The 26,977-nt window shown below is 53.5% G+C and overlaps 1 protein-coding gene across 5 annotated transcripts; it reads left to right on the forward strand.

Moving 5' to 3' along the window:
- LOC101106024 (secreted and transmembrane protein 1A-like) lies at positions 1-26,756 on the forward strand. Of its 5 annotated transcripts, none has more exons than XR_009595368.1 (10): positions 1-169; positions 4,838-4,991; positions 5,179-5,493; positions 6,077-6,109; positions 6,328-6,488; positions 6,806-6,871; positions 7,203-14,124; positions 21,532-21,794; positions 22,785-23,047; positions 23,386-26,756. XR_009595368.1 is itself a non-coding variant. In XM_027975432.3 (7 exons), the coding sequence occupies exons 2-7, from the start codon at positions 4,841-4,843 to the stop codon at positions 7,281-7,283; spliced, it is 807 nt and encodes a 268-aa protein (XP_027831233.2). In that variant the 5' UTR covers positions 1-169; positions 4,838-4,840; the 3' UTR covers positions 7,284-17,789. The 5 variants fall into 5 exon arrangements, 2 of the variants coding, with proteins under 2 accessions (XP_027831233.2, XP_060250931.1); XR_009595370.1 differs by having other exon boundaries at positions 22,955-23,047; XR_009595369.1 differs by lacking the exon at positions 21,532-21,794.
- Positions 26,757-26,977: the final 221 nt, after the last annotated feature.

Consider the following 26,977-nt stretch of genomic DNA (forward strand, 5'->3'; position numbering starts at 1 on the left):
AGAGTCCTGTCGGGCAGGTCAGCGTGTGGTCTCCATGTCACCTGGTCCAGGGGCAGACTAAGGTTGACCTTTGATTCATTCACCTCTGCCGGACACCTGCCCAGAGCTCATTGGAGGGGACTGACTGCACCCTTTGTGTGGCATCGGCCTTGCAGGGAATTCTGAGCAGGTCAGTCGGGATTGAGGACCTATTGTAGGCAGAGCATGTGGGGGCGCTAGGGACCCTCCCCCCAGCACTGTGTGTGCGTGTGTGTGTGTCTGTGTGTGTGTGTCTGTGTGTGTGTCTGTGTGTGTGTGTGTCTGTGTCTGTGTCTGTGTGTGTGTTTCTGTGTACTGTGTGCAGTGACAGGGTGTTCTCCTAGGGAGTGGGAGTAGAATTCTGGAAGCTTCTGAAAAGGGGGTGGCTTCGCCAGGCTAGCTTGTCCTGGCTCCCCATGGAGTGAGACCCTGCGTAGTTCAGGACTGTGAATGAACCCACTCATTCATCTATTTTCAATCAACATCCTGGTGGCTCAGAGAATCTGCCTCCGAGGCACGAGACTCAGGTTCGATCTCTGGGTCAGGAAAATCCCCTGGAGAAGGGAAGGGCAACCTACTGCAGTATTCTTGTCTGGAAAATCCCATGGACAGAGGACCCTGGCAGACTACAGTCATCGGGGTCACAAACAGTCGAACAGGACTGAGTGACTTTCATTTTCACTTTTCACTCAACATCCCAGAAAGTGTACTAGGAACTTGCAACACGACTCGTAAATTTATGGAAAGGATGAAAGCTGGACAATGGTCAGGAAAAGGTGATGAGGAAAGGTTTTGAGGGGGTGAGCTTCCTTCTGGATACTATAGACCCCTGGCTGTCTCCCTCCCAGAGAGAGCACACCTGCCCTTCCCACCAAGTCTCCTGGTTGCACTGGGCATTCGGTGATGATGCCAGGTCACCAGCAGGAGGCTCCCCCTCTCACCCAGTGAGGGATCACTGCTCTCAGAGCACAGGCTTAGGTGGCATTCTTCCTTTGGTTCCCTGGGGGGTGAGCCCTCCATGTGACCCTGAGGACACCTGCCTGCTCGAGCCTTGGAACCAGTGAGCAGGCCTCCCGGGAAACATATTCTTCGGTGTGGGGAGACTTGGTCTGCCTCCCATTCAATAGGACACCCAGGCCCATGTTCGAAGGGGAACAGGGGGGCAAAGGCTGTTCCGAGGTCAGTGGAAGCAACAGAGTGGCTGGGGTCCGAGGGGAGACCTTGAGGAGACTGGAAACGCTGGGGGTCCTGCCCAAGGCTTCCTCCAGGACGGTCAGTGGCCAGAGATGAGCACACAAGATCAATCTCCTGCCTGCTCAGGCAGGCTCAGGGTAGGACATCCCTGGGCAAGGGTCTCCCTCCAGGCAGCCCCAAAGGTTCTGGCTAGGAGGCCAGGAGTCACTGTCCACAACCAGCAAGGATGCCTTTGGGCATTATGGGTCGCTGGGCACCATTCTGTGTATGAGAACCCTCCAATTTAAGAAAAGTTATTTTGTGAAAAATACTCAGGAAAAGAATTGAGCAGATTTTATCTGAGGTGCGAGGAAAAGCCTCAGCACAGGAAGTTACAACACCTCTTTCTCGAACCTTTAGTGATGAGCTATTTATGCCTTCTCCCGGTAACTGATGAAAGGCAGGTACTGGATTCTGACCACATGTGAAATCTCAGCCTCTCGTGTATTATGCTGATAAGGTTGGGGCAGGATCAGGGCAGCTGCCTCTCTTCACTCAATCACCAGACTCTCGTTTTTTTTTTAAAAAAAAGGAAGTCGTTGATTAAAACTATGTTAATATTCTTATGAAAAACTAATTTCCAAGGAGAGATAAACAGCCCTAGAGAGAGCCTGCCTTCCAGGGGTGAAAACGCATGATGGACAGCATAGTGGCTTGTGCCCCGCGGCTGGCAGGGCCTGAAGAGCCCCACGTGGGGCCAGTGCCTTGGCCAGGGCGACAGGGTGCTTCACTCTTCCGTGCCTCAGGCACCACTGGTCCTCCTGGAAAGGAAGCAAGATTAGACCTGTGACATGCCACTTGCAAACACACCTTGAGGAATATTCAAGATCTGAGCGTAAAAATAGACAAAATTTGACCGTGATGGGTATTCCACCATCTGGGAAGCCTTTTCAAAGGGATACTCTAAACAAACAAACAAAAACTACTTCAAAACAAAACCCTGAAGCCTTCAAGGAAAAGAAAGACAGGACGACATAACCACATGGAGTCTTTATTTCAGAGACGATCTGGAGAGACATGATGATGGAAAGCTACTCACCCTGGAAAGCAGTTTGTTTCTTTAAGGGGTGAAAGTCTTAGAAAGCTGTAAGGAGAAGACAGACACTCCCAGGAGGAGGAGCAAAGGCTTTGCAAAGGCAGTGACCATGTGGAAATCTGAAGGGCCAGAAACAGGAGGAGCTGGTCAGCCCTCCACAGCAGCAGGTGTCACCAGGAAGAGGCGGAGCTAGAAGCCAAGGGGACTGGGCTGCTCACAAGCTAAGACAAAGGGACTCCTTACAGCCACTGAAGTCAGGCTTCAGGATCCCGGGAGGCAGACCTCACCAGCAGCACACTCACTACACAGTGAGACCCAGACAGAGAAGTGGACAGAACATGACCCAGAATGCTCCCTCCAGTGTCTGTGGTTTGTGCCTGATATTTCCAGTGAGGGGAAAGCTGAGGTCTGGGGAAAGAGGGGGCCAGTGTGAGTGTCGTGGGGCAGCCGTGACCAAGGACCCCAAACAAGGGATCAAAAAAACCAAGTTTGCCCTCCTCCAGGTTGGAGGCCGGAAGTCCACATCAAGGCATCAGCAGGACCGCAGGGAAATACCTTCTTTGTCTCTTCCAGCTTCTGGTGGCTCTGGCGGCCCCTCACTTGTGGCCACATCCCTCCAGTCTCTGCCTCAGTCAGCTCTGGGCCGCTCCCTTGTCTGTTTCTGACAAATTTCTCTCTTCTTACAAGAAACCAGGCACCTTACACAGGGGCCCACGCTGCTCTAACACGACCTCCTCTTTATTTGTGGCTGCAAAGGCTCTATTTCCAAGGAAGGTCACCTTCGCATGTTCCGGGTGGACGTGTATTTTGGGGCCACCTTTCACCCTTCCCTGATGGATCAGTGGGAAAGAAAGTGCCTGCCAATGCAGGAGAGGCGAGTTTGATCCCTGAGTCGGGAAGATCCCCTAGAGAAGGCAATGGCAACCCACTCCAACATTCCTGCACGAGAAATCCCATGGACAGAAGAGCCTAGTGGGCTGCAGTACATGGGGTTGCAGAGAATCAGACATGGTTTAGCGACTAAAGAACAACAACATTCACCCCAGTACACACAGTACAGAGGGCGAGAAGAGAGAGACAGGAGTGGGCTCTCTAAGCTGATTCCACGTATGTAAAATCACATCCATGTGTGTGCACAGAACACGTGTCTCTCCAGTGACTTCTTTCTTCCTCAACTACAAATCCTGTACTCATGTGAGAAAAGGAGGCTGTCCTTCTGATGGTAAATTAGAATAGAAGCAAGTATACAAAATCAAGGGAAGCAGGAGACAGCACCAGTCACAGGTATCTTGGGGCTGAGACTGTCCCTCACCATTTCATTCTCCTTGTTTGACCCAGAGTCTCCTGGAGTCAGGACTGGGGCTGGTCACCAATGGCCCCAGCTCCTGGAAGCGATTCCATCCACACTTTCCTTTGCTCCTGGCCCTTCTGTCCAGTCCCCCAAAAGTGGAAAAAAGAAATGAGAGACACGGAATTCAAAACCAAAGGATACCAACTCCATGGCATTCTGGAAAAGGCAAAACTCAGGACACAGTAAAAAGATCAATGGTTGTCAGGAGTTGGGGGGAAGGATGGATGAATGGATGGAACACAGAGGATTTTTCAGGCAGTGAAGCTACTTTTTGTTGTTGTTCAGTTGCTAAGTCGCATCCGATGCTTTGTAACTCCATGGATTTTAACCCGCCAGGCTCCTGTGTCCTCCACTATTCCTGAGTTTGCTCAAACTCATGTCCATTGAGTTGGTGATACTATCTAACCATCTCATCCTCTGTGTAGTACCTATCGGTAGCTACATGTCATTATGAAAAACAATAGTGTTAGTCGCTCAGTCATGTCTGAGTCTGTCCATGGAATGTCCCAGGAAAGACTCCTGGAGTTGGTTGCCATTTCCTGCTCCAAGGATCTCCCTGACCCAGGGATTGAATATCCATCTCTTGTGTCTCCTGCATTGGCAGGCAGATTCTTTACCACTGTGCCATCTGGGAAGCCCAAATGTCAGTTTTACTGGATGCCAAAGCCTGAGATGAGCATTTGTTTCAGAGGAAGTGAAAGTACATCTTTCCGGACTGTAACTCACGAGTTCCACAGGAAGACTCTTTTTGTTGATAAAAGCCAATCTGGAGAGTGGACCAAGTGTCCCCAAATGCCAATCCTCAGAATGCAAGAGCGGAAGAGGGGCTGGGGGCATCCAAGGTGGTCTCAGGCTGGTCTCAGGTTCAAGAGGCCACACGAGATTCTGTGTGTCACGACCCGTGTATACAGGACACATGGCTCAAGGCGTTTTGCGTATTTTATATAAAATTCAAGATAACCCCAGCAATATAACTGGACTTGTCTCCCAGGGACCCATTTCCTGTCTCATCTGTGTTTCTCATCTGTCTGACAGTGGTCCCACTGCAGACATTATAAAGGTGTCGAGAAAGGTCATGACACAGTTGGGTCAGGAAGGAGCTTGGGGACCCTCGCCCACCCTGGCCAGGGTGCAGCCCCTCTCACTGGCTTCCGAAGGAGCCTAAGGGAACTCTGACTCATCAGCTTTCCTTCCTCCAGGGAATGTCCCCAAAAGCAGTAAGGAGGACAAGGGACCCCTTAAAACTCATCCACGTCCTGCTGGCCATGCTGACCTCAGCATCCCCTCTCCTCGCTCCCAGGATGCTTTGGGTCCTCTGGCTTGTGGCCGCCTTCAGGAGTGCTCAGAGTGGAAGTAAGTCTCATGGTCCCAACTCTGCCAGGTGGGGCCCCAGCAGGGGCAAGCCGGGTGTGGGAGGAGAGACCAAGATCAGGCCAGGAGGGGCCCCGGCTTCAGGTCATGCCAGTGAACTCAGGAAGGGCAGTCAGTGGATGTCCTGAGGTCCAGCCATGACCCACATGCGTGACTTTCCCCCACACAGCCTGGGACAACCCCAACTGCACCAGCGGTGTGGTTTCTGTGTTGAGGGGCCAGCCAGCCACAATGAGCTGCAGCATCTCCAGTGCCTTCTCCCACATCAACATCTCCCTGAAAGCGAACCCCACGGCACCCTGGAAGCTCATCTTCAATGTAAAGGCCCCAGGAAACTTCTGCCAGGATGGATGGCAGCTCTGGATTTGGGAGGGAGAGGCGTACCTAGTAACTGAAGAAGCCCTGGACACCCAGGCAGGGCAGTACAAGTGGAGTCTGAAGGGGCGCCAGAGACACATCAGAACCACTACCCTGAACATCTCAGGTGAGCAGGGTGGGGTTGAGGGGTGATTCCAGGAGCTTCTCTGTTTGGCTGAGGGGGGTGGGGAGCAACTCAGGAGGAGTGACTCCTGCCCATCTGAGGTGCCCAGAGCCACAGGAGTGAGGCCTGAAGAGGACTTCCACCCTGCCCCACCCATGATGCAGATGTGCCCTCTCTGAGCTTCTCAGGGCAGTCCCAGCAAGTGTGCTGCTCACTGTCGCGGTCTGCTCAGGGAGCTGGCGCCTTCCCTCCCTAAACACGGCCTGTCCCCCCACCCCGACCCCTTGATTTGCTGCAAGCTCCCCAAGTCACCATTGCTCCCTCCCCCCGCTTCGCCTGTCATACGCAGTCAGAGTCACCCTGAGCGCTGAGGACAGGAAACAAGGGTCCAGCTTTGCCCTGGACCACAAACAGTGGGAAGGGCTGAGAAGGCACCTCTCAGCCTAGCTGGTCCCTGGGCGGGGAACCCAGCGAGGCCTTCATGAACTCCTGTATCCAGGGCTCATCTGATACCTAGGGTGGAAGGAATATGTCAGGGTAGGCCCTGGGCAGGCCTCCACCAACCTGCCCTCTGTCTCTTTGGCAGACCCACAAGACCTCCTCCTCACACCTTCTACAGGTAGGTGTTCCTATCTTCATCCCGAGCTACAGGAGGGGAGCCCCCAGAAAGCCCCCTCGGGTCTTCCCTTCACAGACACCCTCACCCTCTGTGCCTGGAGCCCTGCCCATCCCATGCACCCATCCCCCTGCCACTCTCCCACCCATGGGCTTCCCAACCACAGGCAATGTCTCCTCGAGGGTGCCCCCAAAGGACGAGATCCCGCCCACTCCCCACAGGCCTGGAGAAATCGACACCCTGTTTCGATGTTAAACCTGAACACAAGAGGCAGATCCTGGTAATATTCCCCATCCTTGCCCTGGTCATCCTCCTCAGCCTGCTGATCTGCACACTGGCGTGGTCCCAAAGGTGTGGCTCCCTGAACTTCAAGCTACATAAGGTATTGGCCACTGAGCCTCGTCTGTGGGCTTGGGTGGGATGGGGTCATCTCAGACACGGCATAGACTCTCTGCTCCATGGTCTCATACCCACCGAGACTAGTGAGAGAGTGGGGAGCATTTGAGGTCCCCGAGAGCCAGAACCCCTGCCCCACCGGACTCCAGCCAGCAAATGCAGTCCCAGTCCCAGAACACAGATGCCCCACCGCAGACAGGCCATGGAGTCCACACCATCCCTAGGACCCCCTGGGGGATGGCATGGGGGCTTCCTGCTCCTTCCAGGAGACCTAAGATGTGCGGGTGGGGGATGTTCCTACAGGAAGCGCTTACAGGCAAAGGTGTCTGCGCGTGGCTTTCATCCCTCGCATCCTACCCCCTTCTCCAGGTAAGGAGGCTCTGAGCCTGGGCTGGGGAGCTGTGTGCACTGGCCTCTTTAGAGGGGACGTGCGGGGAAGAGCAGGCTGAGGACCAGGAAGCTTGGCAACTTCCTGGCCTCTTTCTGATCGATATGCCAGGGAGGGCTCCTTAGCAGGTTCTGGGGCCCAAAGTGCAAAAATCTCACGTTCCATAGCACTTGACCTAACAGGACCCGCCCCCTCCACCACCCCACCCAGGCCTGGGCTCCTCCCCAGGGCAGGAGAGCCATGATGCGGTCACCTGGGAGACGCCCCAGTCTGGGGTGTCCTCAACTGATCATGGACACTCTCTTGTCTTAGAACATGAGGAAGAACCAGTTTGAGGGACTTTCCACGAAGCACTTGTGGGACCAAAATGAGGATATCAGTGGCCTGAGATGATGCATGAGGCCTCCTCCACCACCCCCAAAGTGTAGAGCAGCTCCTCTGGATGGGAGGCCAGACAGGTGGCTGCTGGTGGAATCTGTGTCCAACCTCCCTGGTCTTCCCCAGCCCTGGGGCTCCCCTCTCTGCCACCTGCCCCACGTGTACAACCCCACTGAGTGTATTCTTTGTTGCTGTTTTTTTGGAGGTGGGATGGGACGCCTTTTTTTCTTCCTTTCCTCTTTTGTTCTCTTATGATTTGATGACTTTAGTGCTGCACCTGAATTCCTTTTTCTTCTGTGTGTATATCCATGATAACAGACTTTTGCTTTGTTGTGACCATGAGACTCTGATACAGCAGTCTACACATACGTGCATGATTGTTTTAAGTTGCTAATCTCTCCTTTCCAGTGCATTTCAAATATCCTGCCTGTGTACTCTCCTCCTCTCGTGATTACTGCTTTTGCTTTCTTGTCTGTGTGTGTGGATGGTTTGCTTCTTTCACTGTATATTTGCCTTTAATGGTGAGCTGTCTTATTTCATCCTTTGCCTGTTTCTCGTTGTGGCCTTTTCTTTTCAGTGTAGAGAAGTTCCTTTAAAGATAGAACTGGTTGGTGGTTCATTGAATATGTTCGTAAAAGGTACATATAATGTGATAAAAAGAAGGATTTTCTAGAAGCACTACCTTCAGTGCTTTGCGAAACGTCCACATTGCTAATCCTCAGGATGAGTACATAAACCGACTAGCAAATCATCGAGTGAGCTGAGAAATGTATCTTTAAGTGAAGAAAATAAAACCTGAAAGGAGCTGCTGTGAGTCTTACAAGCTAAAAAGTCCCAACGAGGGCTTCCCTGGTGGTCCAGTGGTTGAGACTTTGCCTTGCAATGTAGGGCACGCGGGGTCAATCCCTGGTGAAGGAATTAAGATCCCAAGTTCTGTAGGGCAGTTAAGCTTACATGCCACACCTAGAGAGCCCATGAGACCTGACACAGCCAAATAAATACATATTAAAAAAAAAAAGGAGTCCAAATACACGCAGAAGGCCAGATATCTGGGAGTCCTCACTCACCATGAAGCATCTCAGATGGGACACGATGCACGGTGCCTGGCGACCGTCCCCACAGGAGGGTAACGACCACAAACAGCTTCACTGGTACCCAGAGTCCAGGTCTAGAACTCACTGTATTTGCATCTCCGAGATTAAAGAAAGGTTCATGCCAGAAATGCTGGGTTTGTTCCACCCCCGTGGGCCAGGCCACTAAGACACAGTGGGAACGGCACGGGGAACCACCATGCTTTGGGGGCCGTGGAAATCTGTTCCGTTTTGGCTAAAACAGACCAAAGGTGTTTTGAAGTCATTCAAAGGTCATTTTCATATTGCTATCACGATGGGACAGGCTCACATTAAGTCATTCAGCCCCTGCACACCCAAGGCAGGAAGCCTAGAAAGAAATACTGTGCCTGGGTCTTTGACTGATTTAAATTTTTAACTTGTTGCTTATCTGGACATTCAAGGATTTCTCTAAAGGAGTTTAGCTCTGAGTCCTTGCAGTGCCCTAGAGACCCTTCCCCCCAGGCCCCCCTTGCTCCTCCTCAGCCACACGGGCCCTCTTGCAGGCCCTCAGAAACCCCAGGCACTCTCTGGCCCTTGAGCTTCCCTGGTGGCTCAGCTCTAAAGAACCTGCCTGCAACGCAGGAGCCTCAGGAGACGTGCGTTCGATCCCTGGGTCCGGAAAATCCCCTGGAGGAGAGCATGGCAACCCACTCCAGTATTCTTGCCTGAAGAGTCCAATGGACAGAGGAAGCTGGTAGGCTACAGTCCATAGGGTCACAAAGAGTCAGACACGACTGAAGTGACTAAGCACATACGTCTTCAACCTCAGCTCACCATTCCTGTCCCAGATAGACAGCAAAAACTTCATCGATCTTAGAGCCACTGGCATACCTATCAATAGACCTATCACATCAACTAAATGTATCATCAGGTCAATTTCCTCTTAGCCAGGCCTCAGAGACGCTCTGGGCCAGACTGAGGCCGCCTGATGCGCACGCAGGCTGGAGCGACACGGGGTCTTGATCACTGCGGTTACACATCTGCACCCAGCTTCACATCACACATGACGCTGCTCCAGGACTTGGGAGCATCTGAGGCCTGATTGTCAGACCACATAGGAAAACCACCAGGGCCCAGTGGATAGGAGGTTTCCAGGAGATGGTGTCCACCCTGTGTTCCAGCTCAAACCACCTACACACAACTTCTAGACACCGTAGAGTGGATGGCTATTCATATACATCAGGTGCGATACGGCAAAGATCCTTATAGGGCAGCACAGATCCCAGGTCAAAGACCCACCTCAGCCCCACGTCCTGAAGCTTCCCCTAGAGTCTGCTGCGGGTCTCTCGACCATCAGAGCTGAGATCACCCCAAGCCTCTACCCCACAGTGAGACTTTCCAGCCCTGCCTCATACCACATGGCTGTGGGGTCAGCTCTGGGCTGTACAAGGAGGGCACACCCAGTTCAGGGTCAGTGGGTGCTCAGCCTGAAGAACACTCTGGGCTGTGCCCTGCAGATGCCTGATTGATGTAACCTCGTTAAGATCCAAAGACCCACAGACACCCCAGACTCAGTCCTGCTTAAGAAGAGATTCACCATCCTCTTTTATTCACCCTGGGCCAAGAGGAAGGCAGAGGAGGGGGACTCAGCCTCTAGGCCACAGTCCTCCACCCAAGGATGGGCTGCGGGCACCAGTGGGCCCAGAAGGCCTGGGGAGAGCCTGGCTGCTGTGGGAGCCTCGGCCCTGGGAGAGTTGCCACGCTTCCAGCCCCTCAACCCAGGGTCCCAGAACTACAGACTGAGGCCCAGGTGGTCACCATTGTCCTGGCCTCCTTACAACACCAGAGGCTGGGAGGGACTGACGTCTCCACAACAGCCCCGGTAGCCATTAACAATGAATGAGGTCTTGGGTCTGGAGAGGAAGAATGCTGAGTGGCCCAGAGACTGAGAAATGGGGCCCCCTGCAGCATCAGCGGAAAGGGACACAAATATCTATAAGTGGGAGGGAAGTTTCTGTCAGATGGATTCTTTACCATCTGAGCTTCCAGGGGAGCCACAGAGTGACCCTCAAAAAAGACTTTGCATCTGGCTGATCCTCCTCCAGCGTTTGGGGTTCCCAGCCACATGCCATGGCCACACAGACCAGCTGGGTTTAACGCATTCATTTCCCTGGAATGTAGCAATATTGGTGGGTTTTTTTTTTCTTTCATAAAGTTTATGTGGGCAGCTAGCAGCTGAAACCAGATATAGCAAAATGTCCATCTCCCCATCATGCCTGAAAGCCACCTATTCTTGCAAAGGGTTCTGGTTTCACAACCTGCCCTCCCAGTTCATGGTGAGCATGCCCATCTCCCCATGTAGGAAGAGAGTGGCTGTGGGTTCACGCCCCTTGTCTCATGGGTGCCTCAGGCAGGCAGGGTCACTGCAGGCTGGGTGTGGGAGGCAAGTGAGGGTGCGGAAGGGACTGGGCGCCTGTCAGCACTCTCACTGAGAGTGGTTTGCCATCGATGGCTCCCTGCTCCCACCATCGGCACAAAGCTCAGTCTTGTCTCTTCCAGCAAGAGTCAGGCCGTTACCTCTGCCACCAGCCCAGTGTGCCCCTGGGTATGGCCCTGTCAGCGCTCCCCGCCCTGCTGCCTAGAGACACATGGAAGTCTGGGTGCCTTTGGAGTTGGGGCCACAGGCTCCCCTGATGGAAGGTTCCCAAGGAGGGAAGGCAGCAGCACGCCTCTGCTCAGATTCCCTCTGACTGGTGCCTGCTGCCTCCCCAGTGCGCAGGGGCTGGGGGAGGCGCACCTTCCACCCTGGTTTCAGGTCTCCTGTGTCCCCCTGCCCCCACCTGCAGGGACGGATGCTGCCCTGTGAGCCAGGCTGGGGCTCCCCTGGTTCCCGTGAGCACAGAGGGGGCCTGAGCCCTGTGACCTGGGCCCAGCTACCCACCCCTGCCTACCAGGCCACCGAGGGGACTGATTCACGCTTCTGGGGTGCACGGATTAAGGAAAGTCTCTGATCCTAAAGGCCTGAGTGATGCTGATCTGGAGAAGCCGCCCACCCTGGCCCCACCTGTGAAATGGAGACGCGGCCCCGCAAACATGGAGCCCTCAGCCCCAGACCTTCACTCAAACACGCCAGACACCACAGGCGCAAACCTGGGACGCTGCTGGGAGAATTTCCTTTTTCTCTCACCACCTCGTAAAAATAGCATCTCCTTCAAAACACACTTTCTAGGAGGCTAGGACAAAATGCTGAGGATTAAACGTTCTGGGCAAACCATAGCAATGCGGCCTCAGTGCCTGGCCGCCTGCCCTCGTGGAGACCGGGCTGGTCACCGGCTCTCATCCGAGTGAATGGCTGAGGCGCTCGATGAATAACACATTTGTCAGTTAATAACCATCTCTAAGATTTATTTCAGTTTAGTTTATTTGTTTTGAGGTCAGAGAAAACCCAAGCTTGCTCGGAGAATGAGCCGGGAGGGCCAGCCCCGGGCCGCAGGCGCAGGTGGCACGCGCTCCGCTTCCGCTCCGTGACGGCCCTGCCCGGGGGCTGCGGACGCGCCTGCGCTGGAGGATCCGCGGGACGCGCGAGGGCCGCTCTCGTCACCGCCGCCCACCCCGCTGCTGCGCACGGCGCGGGACGCCATGAGGGCACGTCCCGAAGGCCATCATGAGGGGACCCAAAGAGGAGACACTCCGAAGGGAGAAGCGTGAGAGGAGGCCGCAAGGGGACACCATGAGGGAAACGCCATCCGGGGATGTCACGAGAGGACACCTTGAGGGCAGCCGTGAAGGGAACCTCGTGAGGAGACGCCATGGGGGAAACCACTGGGCACACTACGAGGGGAACAGGCTCAGGGGACGCCACGAGGGTTAATAAGGAGGAGACCCCGCGAGGAAGGAAACATCATCCGGGGAAGCCAGGAGGGAACCTCCTGAGGAGATGCCGTGAGGAGAGTATCAAGGGAACAGCCATGTGAGGAACTTGAGGGGAACCGTGAGAGGACTCTGTGAGGGGATATCAGGGGGCTGTGCCCTGAGGGGACATTGACAGGCACACAAAGTGCCCAACAGAGGCATAGACATGCCCCCTGCTTTACCTAATGCCTCAGCTCCCAGCTCCATGTGGGAAGAATATGCCCACCCCTGGCCCAATGAGGACCTCGCCTGGAAGCAGGAGCATAGATATGGCGAGGACCCTGCTCAGGTGCCCAGTTCCTGCTGTGCGTTGCACTTTTGTTTAAAGACCCATGACTAGAGAAAACCAGCACGTAAACACAAGACTGAATCACACCCGTAAGTCTTTGGGTGGTGAAGGATTATGGAAACTGGGGGCTTCCAGGAGCCCTTGCCCTGCCCCGCTGGCCTGTGCAGGCCCCTCAGGTTCCTGGGGATCCCAACGACTCTGGGGCGCAGCCCTGGGGCGGCAGCTTCTGCTCCCAGGCCTGCTCCTCTGGTGCTGACTCACTGTTTCCCGATGGCGCCCCCTGGCGGTGACTTCAGGCTGCATGGCCTGTGTGTCCCCACCCCAAACCGCAGCCTCCAGAAAGGAGCCCCAGCCCAGTGCCGGCCTGGCTCTCATCAGAACCGAAACTAAGAGCCTGTCCCTGAAAACGTCCAAGCACTCTGACTCTGAGCTGTCTGGCCTCTGTTCTCTGGTCTGTGGAGTCAGGGGGCTGCACCCTCAGGGTCCTTTGCTCTCTCCCGGCAGAGCCCTGTCTGGGGGGTTGGGGGCATGTGGAAGCCATCCCCAGTGCAGCTCTGCTGCCACCCCAGCCCCACAGACCTGCTGTGAGTGTGAGCTGGTCATGTGTGTGAGTGTGGGTGTGCAGTGTCTGAGTGTGCCTGCATGCGCCCCTGGTGTTGGGTCTGTTCCCAGGGCCTTGGAGCAAGTACCTTGGTTCCTAGGTCCCTCCTGCCTTGGGCAGGTCTAGTGAATTAAAGTCAATAGAAGACTTGACTAATAACCCCAGGACCCTGAGGTGCAGAGGGCTGGACCCCAAGGCAGGAACCACAAACCTAGAGGACTGAGAACCAGATGTTGGCCAAGGCCATTTTGGGGAAGGATTTTCTGCTTATCTGCGTTTTCCAAGGCTTCTAAAATGAACATGAACTACTGTGCAAATAATAAACACACAGCGGTAACATTCTCACCCAGTCTGTAGCCTATGTCCACAGTCTGGGTGAAGCAGAGACACAGAGAAGCATCAAGAAGGGCAAAGGGGTGGCCCATCCAGCCTTCCCCTGCAGATGGAAACCCAGGCCATGCAGAAGCCTGTGAGTGGGTGTGGGGGTGGTGGTGTTATGTCACTGAGCTGGGTGGAACAGCAAATGGGCAGGGGACAGTGTTAGGAAATTAAAATGGAGGAAGTCTTGTTCAGGTTTCAGCCGCTGGAGAGAAGGTCTCTGACTGACTTCTGATCTTGCCTGGATTATGTGCCTGCTTGCAAACACACAAATTGTTACCAGCAAGTCAAGCGGCACTTTGGATAAGAAAGGGAATGGGGCTTGGGTTTTCCTGAGCCCCTGGAGTTCTGGCCAACTCCCAGGGATCCGGAAAATCTCGTGAGTCAAAGGTGAAACAAACAACATTGTAAAAGTTAAAGGAAAACCAGAGCTGCATTTTTGCACACCCACGGATGATGATATCAGCTGGCATCCTGGGATTATAAGCGGGAGCCTCCAAAAGTGCAGTTTGAAGTCTCACCTGCGTGATGCGGACGTTTTCCCTTTGGGACTCCACATGGCTGTGGTCGAGGGACTTCCCAGCTCTGTCTTAGTCTGGATGTTGGTCGGCCCCATGTGGTGATGTAAGTGCTGTTACTTTTCTCTATTGTTTCTATTTCTCTTCTTTAGTGGCCACATATTGAAATTAAGCCAAATAATCTTGTAGTAAATATTGAAATTGTTTATTGTGTGACAAGTGGTTTCTTTTGTTAATGAATCTTTCGAACCAAAAACAAAAGTAAATCTTCCAGCAAAATGGAGAGGGGAGGGGTGGCTCCGAGGTCACCCTGCCAGATGTGATGTGGCACCAGCTTGAGGACTGTTCTGCCTCTCTCTGTGACAACTGAGATTCTCTGCATTCTCAACAGACTGTCCTGGCAGCATTGGTGCCCACGAACACTCCCTGCGATGCCGGGAAAAGTGATTCTGCGGCGGGCGGTGGTTTCTAAATTGGGTCTTGGAGCTCATCTTTGTACTAAGACTCCAGAAACAGTCATGCTTGTCCAGGGTTCATCCTGTGCCAGGCCACATATGACACATGTATGCTTACCACACAGCATCCAACCCCAAAACAGTGCGAGGCCAGTGCCGAGAAACTTCAAACCAGCCGAGTTCATGCCAGACTGGTGGAGCTCAGGGCCCCCACAGCTGGTGTGGCGCCTCAGCTGGACTCTAGCCTGGGTCAGGCCCCCTGAGACCTGGAGAAACAGAAGGTGCCCTGTCAGAATCCAAGGCCCTGAATCCTCAGCCAAAGGTCACTCTTGTGGAGAAACCTCTGCAGCCTGTTCAGGGTCTGGCGTTGACCGGTCCACACCCTGGGCCTTTTGTCCTGAAAATGACACTCTCTGCCCCAGCTTTCCGGCCGCCACCAGACACATCCACAACTGAGCGTCGTTTCCACTTTGGCCCAGTGTCTTCATTCCTTCTGGAGCTCTTAGTAATTGCCCTCTGCTCGTCCTGCTCTTGCCCAGTGTCATATTGGACACCTTCTGATGGGGGTGGGGTGGGGAGGGGCACTCATCACTATCATATCTTTTTGCCTTTGAATACCGTTCATGGGGTCCTCATGGCAAGAATACTGGGAGGAGTTACCATTTCTTCCTCCACTGGACCAATTTTGTCAGACCCTTCACTATGTCCTGTCTCTCTTGGGTGGCCCCCTGTGGCATGACTCACAGCTTCACTGAGTTACACAAGCCCCTTCACCACCACAGGGCTGTGATCTATGAAGGGGCTAAGAAGGTGTATGTGCCCTAATCATGATGCTGGAGATTCTTAAAGGTGGTTTCTCAAACACCTCAGTAGAGGCAGTGGCTGGTGTGTGCTCTTTGGGTGGACTTTGCTTCTTGGGATTTGGTGGCAATTCCTTTTCATTCTTTCCTGATTCTGCAGAAAGAGAAATTGTAGGAGCAAGCCCTCAGAACACTCCAGCTTCTAGAAGCACAGTCTTCAGTACCCCGGCTCGTCTATGCCGCAGTAGAAAGGAGGTCACCATAGCAGTGACTGGGGAGTGGGCTGGGCAATCAGCCTGGTGTGTGGAGGTCACACCTTAAAACACAGTCCTTTATATCCAGGCTTTTCTAACAGGCCCAGTAATGGGGCAGAATGACACGCTGTCCCTGTGATTGGATGGGGCCTGCCTGGGGAGGAGGAAACGTGCCTTGTGCCCGCCACCCCACGCACGGCCCTGGGTTAAAGCTGCAAATTCTGCTCCTCTTTGCAAAGCAAGACTCTAGATGTTGGACTCTCAGAACATTTGAGCTAAAATGTACTCACATACTCAGACCCAGATGACGCAGGAATTCTCTGTCAATTTAAATGCCATTCTCTCAGTAATCGAAGTTTAAAAGTCGTTTATATCAATGGCTTGGGGAAACAGGACTTGTGAGTCTTAGAAGATGTTTCCACTTTTGCAACAGTCTTATAATTAGGAAAACCACTAAGAAAGAAGCTATTAAACCTTGTACGTGGTCTCCAACTAAGTTGCAGACAAATAAGGCAAGGAAGCACATTGCCCAGGTGTTAGGAAACCAAACCCAAAAGGGCCAGGAATGACGTGCAGGAGGTGATAGAATCATTCACTAATTAAAGCCATTGCTGCCCCGCCTCCCCCCAGGCTTGGCTTCCAAGCCACTGCTGGAGGAAACAGGAGAGACAGGGTAGAAATGGCAAAAAGGGGCCGGGCTAGCTGCTGCCCTGATTCTGGTCACCTGTGTTTGAAGGAGGAGGAGGAACTTGCTGCTTTTGCAATAGGTTGCCAACCTCTACATTTCTTCCCTGTGATCTTGACTTTCCAATGTATGATAATCCCAGTGTATCACGGTAGATCGCAGTGGATTTTTTTAGACCCTCCTCCTAAAGCCGCCCTGTCTCTGGAAACCCTGCCACACCTGTGCAGTTGGCGCCCTCTGCAGGGAAGGTCAGGGACTTACAGGTCCATCATGCCTTCGCCCTGGGGACGCTTTCCAGGTGTGTTTTCCAGGCTCCCCTAAGGAAACTGGGCAAAGGAATGTCTCAAAATAAAGCCTGGCAGGGAAAGCGCATCAGATGTCGGGGCAGGGGTGTGAGTTGGAGGAGGAGAGAGAGATGAAGAAAGTTTGTGGGGTGATGGCCAGGGCAGGACGGTGGTAGCAGCCAGCCCGAGGAATCACAGGAGGACTTATGAAGGGGCCTCGGCCCTGACAACCCCTTTTTCCTGGCCAGCAGGTGGGGGCCTGTTCTTGAGGTTCTAGTATCTTCCATCCCTTCAACCACTGGGACTCAGAACTGAAATAGAAACCCAAGTCCCACTTTTCCACCATGAGGACAGGTTAACCTGAAACCCCTCAAAGGAAACATGAATCAGAAAGTCAGAGGCTTTAGCGCTAATGAAAGAAAAGCGTGAGTCTTTGGGCATCTCTGGCCTTGATCCGCCCAGGGCTGTGCCGTGATCTCCCTGACTTGTGTCCTGCAGGCGGACAGAGAGAGCTCTGGCCATGATCAGCCCCCGAAGCTGGGGTCCCTCTCCCTCTGGGCTCCAGCCACAGGGGAAGGTTTTGCCCCTGGGTGGGCTGGCCACAGTGCCTGCCTGTGGAGCAGGGTTGACCCACCTGAAACGAATATTTGGCCAACAGGTTTGTGAGGTGTGGGCCAGCATGTGGCATGGTTTCTGGACACCTCCCCTCGTGTGGTCCAGGAGCAGCCGCGGCTGGTGAGCAGCACACAGCAGCTGGCCAGACCTGCGGAACCAAAGCCACATGTGACCAGGTGCTCCAGAGACGCACAGGCAGGAGACAGGGTCGATCACACCAGCACTGTCCTGAGATCTGATGTGGTCTCCTGTGTGTTTATGAGCGGTGGACTGCCCTCTCCTCTTCAGCAATGCTTAATTCTAAAATTAAACTCTAAAGTTCTCCTGACAGTTTTAACTCTGACCCTGTCATGGAGCTTTATTCATTGTCTGACTCCAGGACAGCAGAGATCGCTCCCAGCCCCATGGCTCCATGGCTTGCACCATGTGAGCCTACGTGAGCCCGTGTTTGTGAGAGCGCCCGGCTGTGGGTCAAGTCAAGCCCGAGGGCAGTGGCCACCGTCACAGGGCAGGTGGGCTATCGGAAGTGCGTGCTGAGCCCAGCAGGACCGCACCGGGTTCTTGGGGGCAACTCCTGTGGCATGAGGGGCTCCAGCCACACTGAGCTCCAAGGTCAAGTGGCTCTGCAGAGTCTCAAAGCTGTCCAAGTAAAGATTAAACAAAAGGCAAAAAGAAAAAGATACGTGCACGCTGTGTCGAAGTCTGTTTTGAGAAAAAGGTGTAGATCTGGGTTGGAAGGAGACACGGGGCAAAAGTGACCCAGGGCGCTCCCTGTTCTCCGTGACCTGCCCTGCAACATGACCGCGACACACGCAGCCAGGGCAGGCCCAAGTGCACTGCTGATGGTGTCACCAGGTGGAGGGGCCGCTGGCTGCCTGGAGCCCTGAATGACCGTGGGGCACAGGCCCCCTGCACAGGCTCCCAGGGTGTGGGTGCAGGCCCCTGTATCCACAGATCCCCCACCGCAGACCATCACCAGGAGGCCACTCTTCCAACAGAGGGCACGGGCAGCCACGGGGAGACCAGGGCAGGTGCATGTGTGCACAGGGGATCACCAGCACACGAGGCTCCCTCACCCTGAGCAGACCCTCAGACCAGGCCCCCAGGCATGCTGACTCAGACCTGCCAACAAAGGGCCCAGTTCAGAATCGGATTCCACCCCCTCTCCGCCCGACAGCAGCTGCCTAGAAGGCCTGTCCAGTTAGAGCCAGACAGGAAACAAAGGACGGGTTCCTTAGTGGGAAAGGTGTACATCAAGGCTGTATGTTGTCACCCTGCTTATTTAACTTATATGCAGAGTACATTGTGCAGAATGCTGGGCTGGTTGAAGCACAAGCCAGAATCAAGATTGCCAGGATGAATATCAATAATCTCAGCTATGCAGATGACAGCACCCTTATGGCAGAAAGTGAAGGGGAACTAAAGAGCCTCTTGATGATAGTGAAAAAGAGAGTGAAAAAGCTGGCTTAAAACACGACATACAAAAAACTAAGATCTCACCTGCCTCCCAGACGTCTCAGCTTTCTGGCAGGATAGCCCTCACGGGCACACGGAGGCAGGAGGCTGGGCTGCTCCGCGGGCTGTCCGTTCTGTCAAGGCCTCTGCCTAGTCCCTAGTCTGGTTTCTGAGACAGGATGACCTCCCCCTCCCGACAAGTACCTTCCCCACCCACCTCCCCTCCCCCAAGCAGAGTGCAAGCCAGAGATGTGCAGAAGTGATGAGTATTCCAGGCCCAAGGTTGCCTCTTGGTTCCGGGTCCACGTGCTCTTAGTGTGTGTGAGAGTCGCTCAGTCATGGCCAACTCGTAGTGACCCCAAGGACTGTCGCCTGCCAGGCTTCTCTGCCCATGGAGTTCTCCAGGCAAGAATACTGGAGTGGGTTGCCATTCCCTCTTCCAGGGGTTCTTCCCAACCCAGGGATGGAAACTGAGTCTCCTACATTGCAGGCAGATTCTTTACCATCTGAGCCACCACGGAATCCCATCTGCTCCTTTAGTAGCAAACAATCCCCATAGTCTTTTAGCCTCTGAATCCTTTGTCAAACCCCTTATCAGCTGAGCCAGTGAAAATCCAACAGCAAAATGGAAATGGGTGGCCGATACTCCACGTAAGAAAACGATGGAGTGAAGGAGTGTGGGGCCTCCATTCACATGCCACCAGTCAGGTCCCGAGATTTGGGCCAAATGGCAACAAACCAGGTTTTGTCAACAGTTTGCATATTTTATGAAGCAGGTGGGACTCAGAGTTCTCTGAAAACCATACTAACCTCCTTTATTTAGCAGTCTGCCTCCAATAGCTTCCCAGGTGACTCAGACATAAAGAATCTGTCTATCTAGCAGGAGAGGCAAGTTTGGTCCCTGGGTGGGGAAGATCCCTGGAGAAGAAAATGGCAACACACTCCAGTATCCTTGCCTGGGAAATCTCGGGGACAGAGGAGCCTGATGGGCTACAGTCCATGGGATGGGAAAAGAGCTGGCTGCAACTCAGCAAATAAAACAGCAGCAGCCACCTCCAAAGTGCGGAGGGGCTAGGGGGCCGGCTCTGTAAACACGTGTTCCTCCATCCCAGGAACACCCCTGGCTGTTGAGCAGCACTCACGGAGAACCCACTGTGTTTGGAATGGCTGTCCCTCACCCCACTGGAAAGCAGGGACCTTGTCAGAGCAAAACACCCTTGTTTGCTGATCCCTTGAAGAAGGGAACTGCACGCTCTCTCCCTCCCTCACCCCTACTCCAGGAGGCCCAGCCTCAGTGTGGACAGTCCCCTGGGGTTCCCATGAAGCCTGAGCAGCTGGCTGGGCTCTGCTCTCAGCCTGTGGACCTCCCCCTCAGGCTGACTCTGGCACATTCTGGAAGGTGGGGACCTGAACCCTCAAGTGTGTGCTGACCAGGTGTCCCCAGGGCACCTGCCCTCAGCCTCCAGCTCACAGCCCTCCTCGGGGCCCCTTGTGGGAAAACACCCAATTTTAAACTTTGACCCTTAGACACTCTCAGACCTGGTGGTGTCTGGCCTGTATATTCTAGCCCTGGGCCCTGAAGCCTCTACCAGGAGGGGAGGTCAGAGTTCAAATGAGGATACAGAGGAAGAAAGAACTGCCCCAGGATTGGGGTGAAGAGTGGGAGAACAGGAGGGGCATCTTTGCTCCTGGAGTGTCCTGGAGCTGAGGGCCAATCTTCTTAGGCCAGGAGGACGGGAAGACCCTTGAACCTTCTGACACCTACTCAAGGCTGAGGGAGCCTCTGAACAGGGTGGTGTTGGGGGAGTGTTTTGGGGGGATGCAGTTGACTAAAAGAAAACCACACAGTGAGAGAGCTATGATGGAGTGAGAGAATGCGTCCCAAGAGAGGGGAGAGGCCAGTTCGTGGGGCTTCTGGCCAGGAGTACAGGTGGATGTTCCTGGTGGCACTAGTGGTAAAGAACCCGCCCCCCAATGCAGGAGCCACAAGAGACCTGGGTTCCATCTCTGGGTTAGCAAGATCCCCTGGAGGAGGGCGTGGCAACCCACCCCAGTATTCTTGCCTGGGGAATCCCATGGCTACAGGCCATAGGGTTGCAGAGTCGGACACGACTGAAAGGACTTGGCACGCATGCACAGATGGTGAAGATACATCTGGGAAAAGGTGGCCCTACTGCTTGCCACAGAGAACAGATATATCTCAAGTTAAGGGTGTCGGTGCTTTTCTTTGTGTGGGAAAATGCAAGCAGCCGGGGTCATAAACATTCTTCCTGAATCACGCATCTAACCATCTAAGGGGCTGCTTGTCCAGATACACAGAGTCCGTTAACGTCTCTGATTCCTGTCTGAGCACAGAAGAGCACTGTGGGTCAGCGGCTGCAGAGGACCAACCTTAGCAGAGTGAGCAAGACACTCTTTGCTCCTCTTTTGTGTGCAGGGTCAAGCCCAACAGGCTGCAACCCTCAGCTGAGTCACTCAGGGATGGCCCCTTGGCCTTGGTGACCGTCCAGGCATCCCTGGGAGCTCCCCCTCTTCTCCACATGGTCTTGGGGTGATAGTCCTCCCAGGAAAGGCAGCATGGTGGTGCCAGGGTCCCACAGCCCCTCCCCTGGGAGACGATGGGATGCATCAGAAGGGGGAGATGATGGCCTTCAAAGAACCCATGGTTTCGGGCTGAGAGCCCATGGGCATTTCTGAGTGGCCACAGCCCTTCCACCCACCACCCCGGAGCCTTGGGGAAGCCTGAGATAGCCAAGGGGGGTCATCCTACCGTCCTTCTCCTCCCATCAACCCCACTCTCTTTAATAAAAATTGTTGTTTTTCCTTAAAGAACACAGTATTCTCTGATTACTTGAGCACAGGATCATTGTAGAAATTCTGGAGGAAAAAACAGTTGAAGAAACTGTAAAAACCTGTAGTAGCCAGACTCAGACTTACTTCCTGACGACATTTTATGTTCGTCTAGCTTTTCTGGAAGTATATGTTTCTATGGATTCAAAAGGAAGGGGCTTCCCAGGTGGCACTAGAACCTGCCTGCCAATTCAGGAGCTATAAGCGCATGCAGGCTCGATCCCCGGATCGGATCAGGAAGACCTTCTGGAGGATTGCACGGCAACCCACTTCAGAACTCTTGCCTGGGACATCCCATGGACGGAGGAGCATGGCAGGTTGCCCTCCAGTGGGTCCCAAAGAGTCAGACGCCATGGAATCGACTTAGCATGCAGTCAGGTACGCATTCCAAGGGAAATTGGGAGGATGCTGTCTGCACAGTTGGGGGTTTAGGCTGCCTGGTTCTGCTCATGCCCCGACAGTACTGTCAGACCTGCCCAGGCTTCACCACAGCCCCTCAGTCCACACCAGACACGTCCACACACAGGAGCTGTGTATGGAGCCTGTAACTGATGCAGCTACTGTCACAGGAGGGCCCCAACCAGATCCTCTGCTTCCCCGCAGACCCTCAGGTGGTCCCAGGAGCACTGGCTCCTCCAGCTCAGCGGCACTTCCAGGAGCAGGGCCCCTCTCTGCCACACGACATACCCTGGGGCCCACCCCCTCGACGAGCATTTCAAGCAGCCCCTGAAGAAAGGCTTTGCCAGCTCCTGCCTCCCCCAGGAACAGCTGAGGAGTCTCCCTCTGTCCGCAGCACTCTTTCTGAGATGCCTCTCGGAAACTCCCACGGAGGGAGTGCGTCTCTCGGAATCAGAATAGCCGCATCCTGGGCTCTCGTTGGTCTGTGGTTAGAGTGTTCCCAGAGAAGGGTCCTGATTCTCGGGGAAATCTGGGAATGGAGGCAGAAAGTTGAAAGGAGAGAGCAGACTCTGTGTGTGAAGGTTCCTCCACCACCTTCTCTGGGGGTCACGCGGGGTGACTGGGGCAAGAGAGATCCAGAAGCCAGGGTGTGTGGGCCACTCTCAGGCTCAGTGGGATGAAGGGAAGCCTCTTTGAAGGGCTCTAACTTTTATGTATGTTTTTGTAACTACACTGTCCCTCCCTGGCCTGCTGGTCCAGGGATTTCCCAGAATTGGGGCATAAGCCTCACCCTTCCTGGCACTGGTTCCCACTCAGCCCTGCACAAATGTTTGTTGAATAAACAAGAGTTGATTTGGGAAAGAATTCACATTGTTAGAACAGAGTACTTTAAACAAATCAATAAATAACACAAAATCAACCAATCAACACAAAAATGGACGTATCCTGCCCCCAAAATTCCCTTCCTAGGGATGCCTACCACCTTCCAGGTGAGGATTCTGTGGGGAGCAGGTTTGAACACTCCAAGTCATCTGGCACCATGGCAGTTTCTGAGGGTGCTCCCCCAGGGCCCAGAGTAACCAGGCCAGTCCCCCAGGAATGTCTGAGTCGGCTCAGGGACTCACGTCTGGGATCCCCAGCTCCTGTGCCTGCAGCCCCACCGGTGACTTGCCTGCCACGCCCCAGCTGATGCCAGGGAGCTCGTCACGCTTGCACAGGACTTGCCTTCAAAGGTAAACACCCGACTGGGCCCCACCGGGGGCGGGACACCCACTCTCAGCTCAGAGGCACTAGAACAAGGGGGAACTTGCTGTTTGGGGACCAGCGGGAAGCGCAGGTGGTAAGCCTGTGCAGAGGCAGGGGGACAGTAGCAGGATGCTGTTTAACTGAGGAACGCGGGCAGGCGGTGCCTCACTCAGGGCCACCGAGGGATGGGGTCCCCAGCCCCCCTCACTGCACTGTACATCGTATACGTAAGCCACAGCGCTTGTAAGCACACCAGGGGATCCCTCTAGGGACACCATCCCAGGAGACCTACTTTCCATTTACCTCTTATTCCACTTCTATGCAGAGTAAATTATGTAACATGCCGGGCTGGATGAAGCACAAGCTGGAATCAAGGCTGCTGGGAGAAATACCAACAACCTCATAGATGCAGGTGACACCACTCTAAATGGCAGAAAGTGAAGAGGAACCAAAGCGCCTCCTGATGAGGGTGAGAGAGGAGAGTGAAAAAGCTGGCTTAAAACTCAACATTCCTAAAACTAAGATCATAGTGTCTGAACCCATCTCTTCATGGCAAAGAAAGGGGAAAAATCGAAGCAATGGCAGATTTTCTGATCTTGGGCTCCAGAATCACTGTGGATGGTGACTGCAGCCATGAAATTAAAAGACACTTGCTTCTTTCCAAAGGAAGGACAGCTGTGCCCAACCTAGACAGCATGTTGAAAAGCAGAGACATCACTTGCTGACAAAGTTCCATATAGTCAAAGCTATGGTTTTTTCAGTAGTCATGGGCAGATGTGAGAGTTGGACCATAAAAAGGCTGAGTGCAGAAGAATTGATGCTTTTGAATGGTGGTGCTGGAGAAGACTCTTGAGAGTCCCTTGGACAGCAAGGAGATCAAACCAGCCAGTCCTAAAGGAAATCAACCCTGAATATTCACTGGAAGGACTGATGCTGAGCTGAAGCTCCAATACATCGGCCACCTGATGGGAAGAGCTGACTCACTGGAAAAGACCCTGATGCTGGGAAAGATGGAAGTCAAAAGGAGGAGGCAGCAGAAGATGTGCTGGTTGGACGGCATCACTGACTCAATGGACACAAATCTGAGCAAACTCTGGGAGACAGTGAAGGACGGGGAGCCTGGCATGCTGCTGCCCATGGGGTCACAGAGTCAGACACAGTTTAGCAACCCAACAACAACAGCTTTTGTAAATACTGGGCAATGAACACGTTGTCATGATCAGGGGAAAACAGTGCTCTCATGTTTAAATCACCTAGTGAGCCCTTCCCCTTCCAGGCAGAGCTGCCTCCCCCTGGCTACTGTGGCCACTGAATCTCCATTCCTGTTGCCCCATCAGCAAGGTGACCTCAAGGTACACTGACAGGGCTCCTCCCCAGAGAGGAGAGGAGAGCGTCCAATCGGCGGTGGGCTGCGCACCAGGGTCTGGGCAGCCCGGACCCTGCAGGGAGCTGTGGGGGCCACGTGGCTCAGCCAGACTGGTGGAGCCCGCCTCCTCCCTGACTCTGAGGGGCCACTGCAGGAGTTATACCTTCAGGACCCAGTTACTCAATGCATGTCGGGGGCGGGGCCAGAGCCAGACCTACCTCACCTTCCCTGAAGCAGCAACAAGCACCCCAGTTCATAAGCACTTCCATAAGTAAAATGTTATACTATTTTGAAGAAAATAAAAGAACATTCAGATGAAAGGAAAGGCATATCTGGGTGTTGGTTGAGGAAGGATTAATACTGAAAATGTGATTCTTTCAAAAAAGGAAGTGTAAAGACAAACAATTCCCAAGAGCACTGAAGGCTGGGGCAGCTTGGGACAAAATAACCAGATGGTGGAGGAATGCAGCCATTTCAGAAAGCAAACATCATGCTTCCGGTGACTCCATCCGAAAGAGAACTATTAATGGGTCAAGACTTTTAGTCTTACATTTCAAAACTTAGAAATGTCTAAAACATGAAAGTTCCCTGGTCTCTAGTGATAAGGATTTTGCACTTTGAGTGCTGCAGCCTTGGTCCAATCGCTAGCTGAGGAATTGAGATCCCACATGCCACGTGGCACGGCCAGCTTGGCTGACAACATTCTGGACCTGAGAGTGAAAGGACTGTGAGGTGAATGCTGACATCTGGACTGCAGGAGCCCCAGGGAGATCACTGCAAATGAAGAGAAAGGATGTGCAGTTCTTGGAGTTTAGAAAAAAGAAGAAAAGAAAATGCAAGATTTCGGTTTGAAAGGGGATTTAGGCACTAGGGTGAGGAAGTAAGTAAAACACTCCCCTCCCCTAAGGAAAGGCTTCCCAGGTGGCTCAGTGGTAGAGTCTGCCTGACAAAGCAGGAGATGCAGGAGGCACGGGTTCAATGCCTGGGTCAGGAAGATCCGCGGGCTGAGGAAATGGCAAACCACTCCAGTGTTCTTGCCTGGAGAATCCCATGGACAGAAGAGCCTGGTGGGTTACAGTCCACAGGGTCGCAAAACTCCAGACAGGACTTAGCAAATGAGCACAGCACAGCACTCCTACCCAAAGACAAGAGGAAACGTTTAAATCTTCCCCAAAAGGATGATGGACCCAGGAATGAGAACAATCGGATTCTTCCTCAGCTGCTCGGGATAGAAGATGGCCCTGGACCAGGGCTTTCGAAATATCGAGGAAACGAGAAGCCAGGATTCTGGGGCTGTGAACCCAAACACAAAGCCCTGTTTAAACACACTCTTAGGCCCCTGAGCCCTTGGAGTGTCTGCACCCTGAGACCTGCCCTGAAGTGGGGGTGCCGAGTGTCTGAGATGCCAGCAGACATGTGTTCATGAACGTGGTCACGTGCCTCGGGGAAGCTGCTCACCCAGAATGAGAGAATAGAAATCTACCCGTGTCAGCACAGGATGGGTGAGGGCTGGTCCACAAGGACCCATAATCAGATGCATGGAAAGAGGACTCACCTATCAGAGGCTGTCAGGTTGGATGAAAGTCTAGAGAGGTTCTACTTACAAGAGATGCACCTACCATGTGGACACAAATGGCTGAAAGTAAAAGTCTTTAAAATGACCTACCATGAAGAGTCTAACAAGAGACAGTGTTGCTGTACCGATCAGACAAAAGAGACTAAGAGAAATTGGATGGTTAGGGTGGAGCGGGTCACTGTCTGATGACAGAGGCTCAGTTTACCAAGAAGGTACAGTAAGTCTCCTACATACGAACCTTCCAAATGAGAGCTTTCAAAAATGCTAACGTGTGTTCACGTGTCCATTCACGGAAGTTGATTCACGTCTGGCGTGCATTGTCATAAGCAAGCATCCTCTGCGAGCAGCTCTACTGTCCTATATAGAGCACAGTATCTTTATTTCAGGCGAAGACCTGAACACAGAACTGTACGTAACATTTGCAGCAGCCCTTCAAAGCGCAGTCTGGTGTCACCAAGTCATCAATCTAGTGTCCAGACATCACTGATTTGTTTTTCAAGAGGATAGATTGAATTGAATTCGGTGAGAAACTGGAACCTATGCCCATGCGTCATGAATGAAGTTGCAGCTTGCCCTCCGTCTCCTATTGCTGATCACCCTTCATCGCTACCATCTCCCACCTCCTCTCCCTCCTTTTCCAGTTAGTAACTCCTCTTGCCTGTTCACCTGATGCCAGACCCTGTGTGCCAGTGCTGTACTCCTGCACTTTTCAGCAGACTGTACTGTGAGATTTAAACATTTCACTTTTTGTGTTTGTTGGTTTGTTATGTATTATTTGTGTCAAAAGTACAGAAACCAATTGGTCTTCAAGGCTGGCGCTACTGGTAAAGAACCCGGCTCCCGGTGCAGCCGATATAAGAGATGTGGGCTCAGTCCCTGGGTGGGGAAGATCCCTTGGAGGAGGGCATGGCAACCCACTCTAGTATTCTTGCCTGGAGAATCCCATGGACAGAGGAGCCTGGCAGGCTACAGTCC

This window comes from Ovis aries, chromosome 11 (assembly GCF_016772045.2).
Source record: "Ovis aries strain OAR_USU_Benz2616 breed Rambouillet chromosome 11, ARS-UI_Ramb_v3.0, whole genome shotgun sequence".
Classification (NCBI taxonomy): domain Eukaryota; kingdom Metazoa; phylum Chordata; class Mammalia; order Artiodactyla; family Bovidae; genus Ovis; species Ovis aries.

Coding starts and splice junctions, on each gene's coding strand:
- LOC101106024 (XM_027975432.3), top strand. CDS start 4,841: ATGTCCCCAAAAGCAGTAAGGAGGACAAGGGACCCCTTAAAACTCATC. Junction 6,110..6,327: donor CCTCCTCACACCTTCTACAG/GTAGGTGTTCCT, acceptor CACTCCCCACAG/GCCTGGAGAAATCGACACCC. Junction 6,489..6,805: donor TGAACTTCAAGCTACATAAG/GTATTGGCCACT, acceptor ATGTTCCTACAG/GAAGCGCTTACAGGCAAAGG.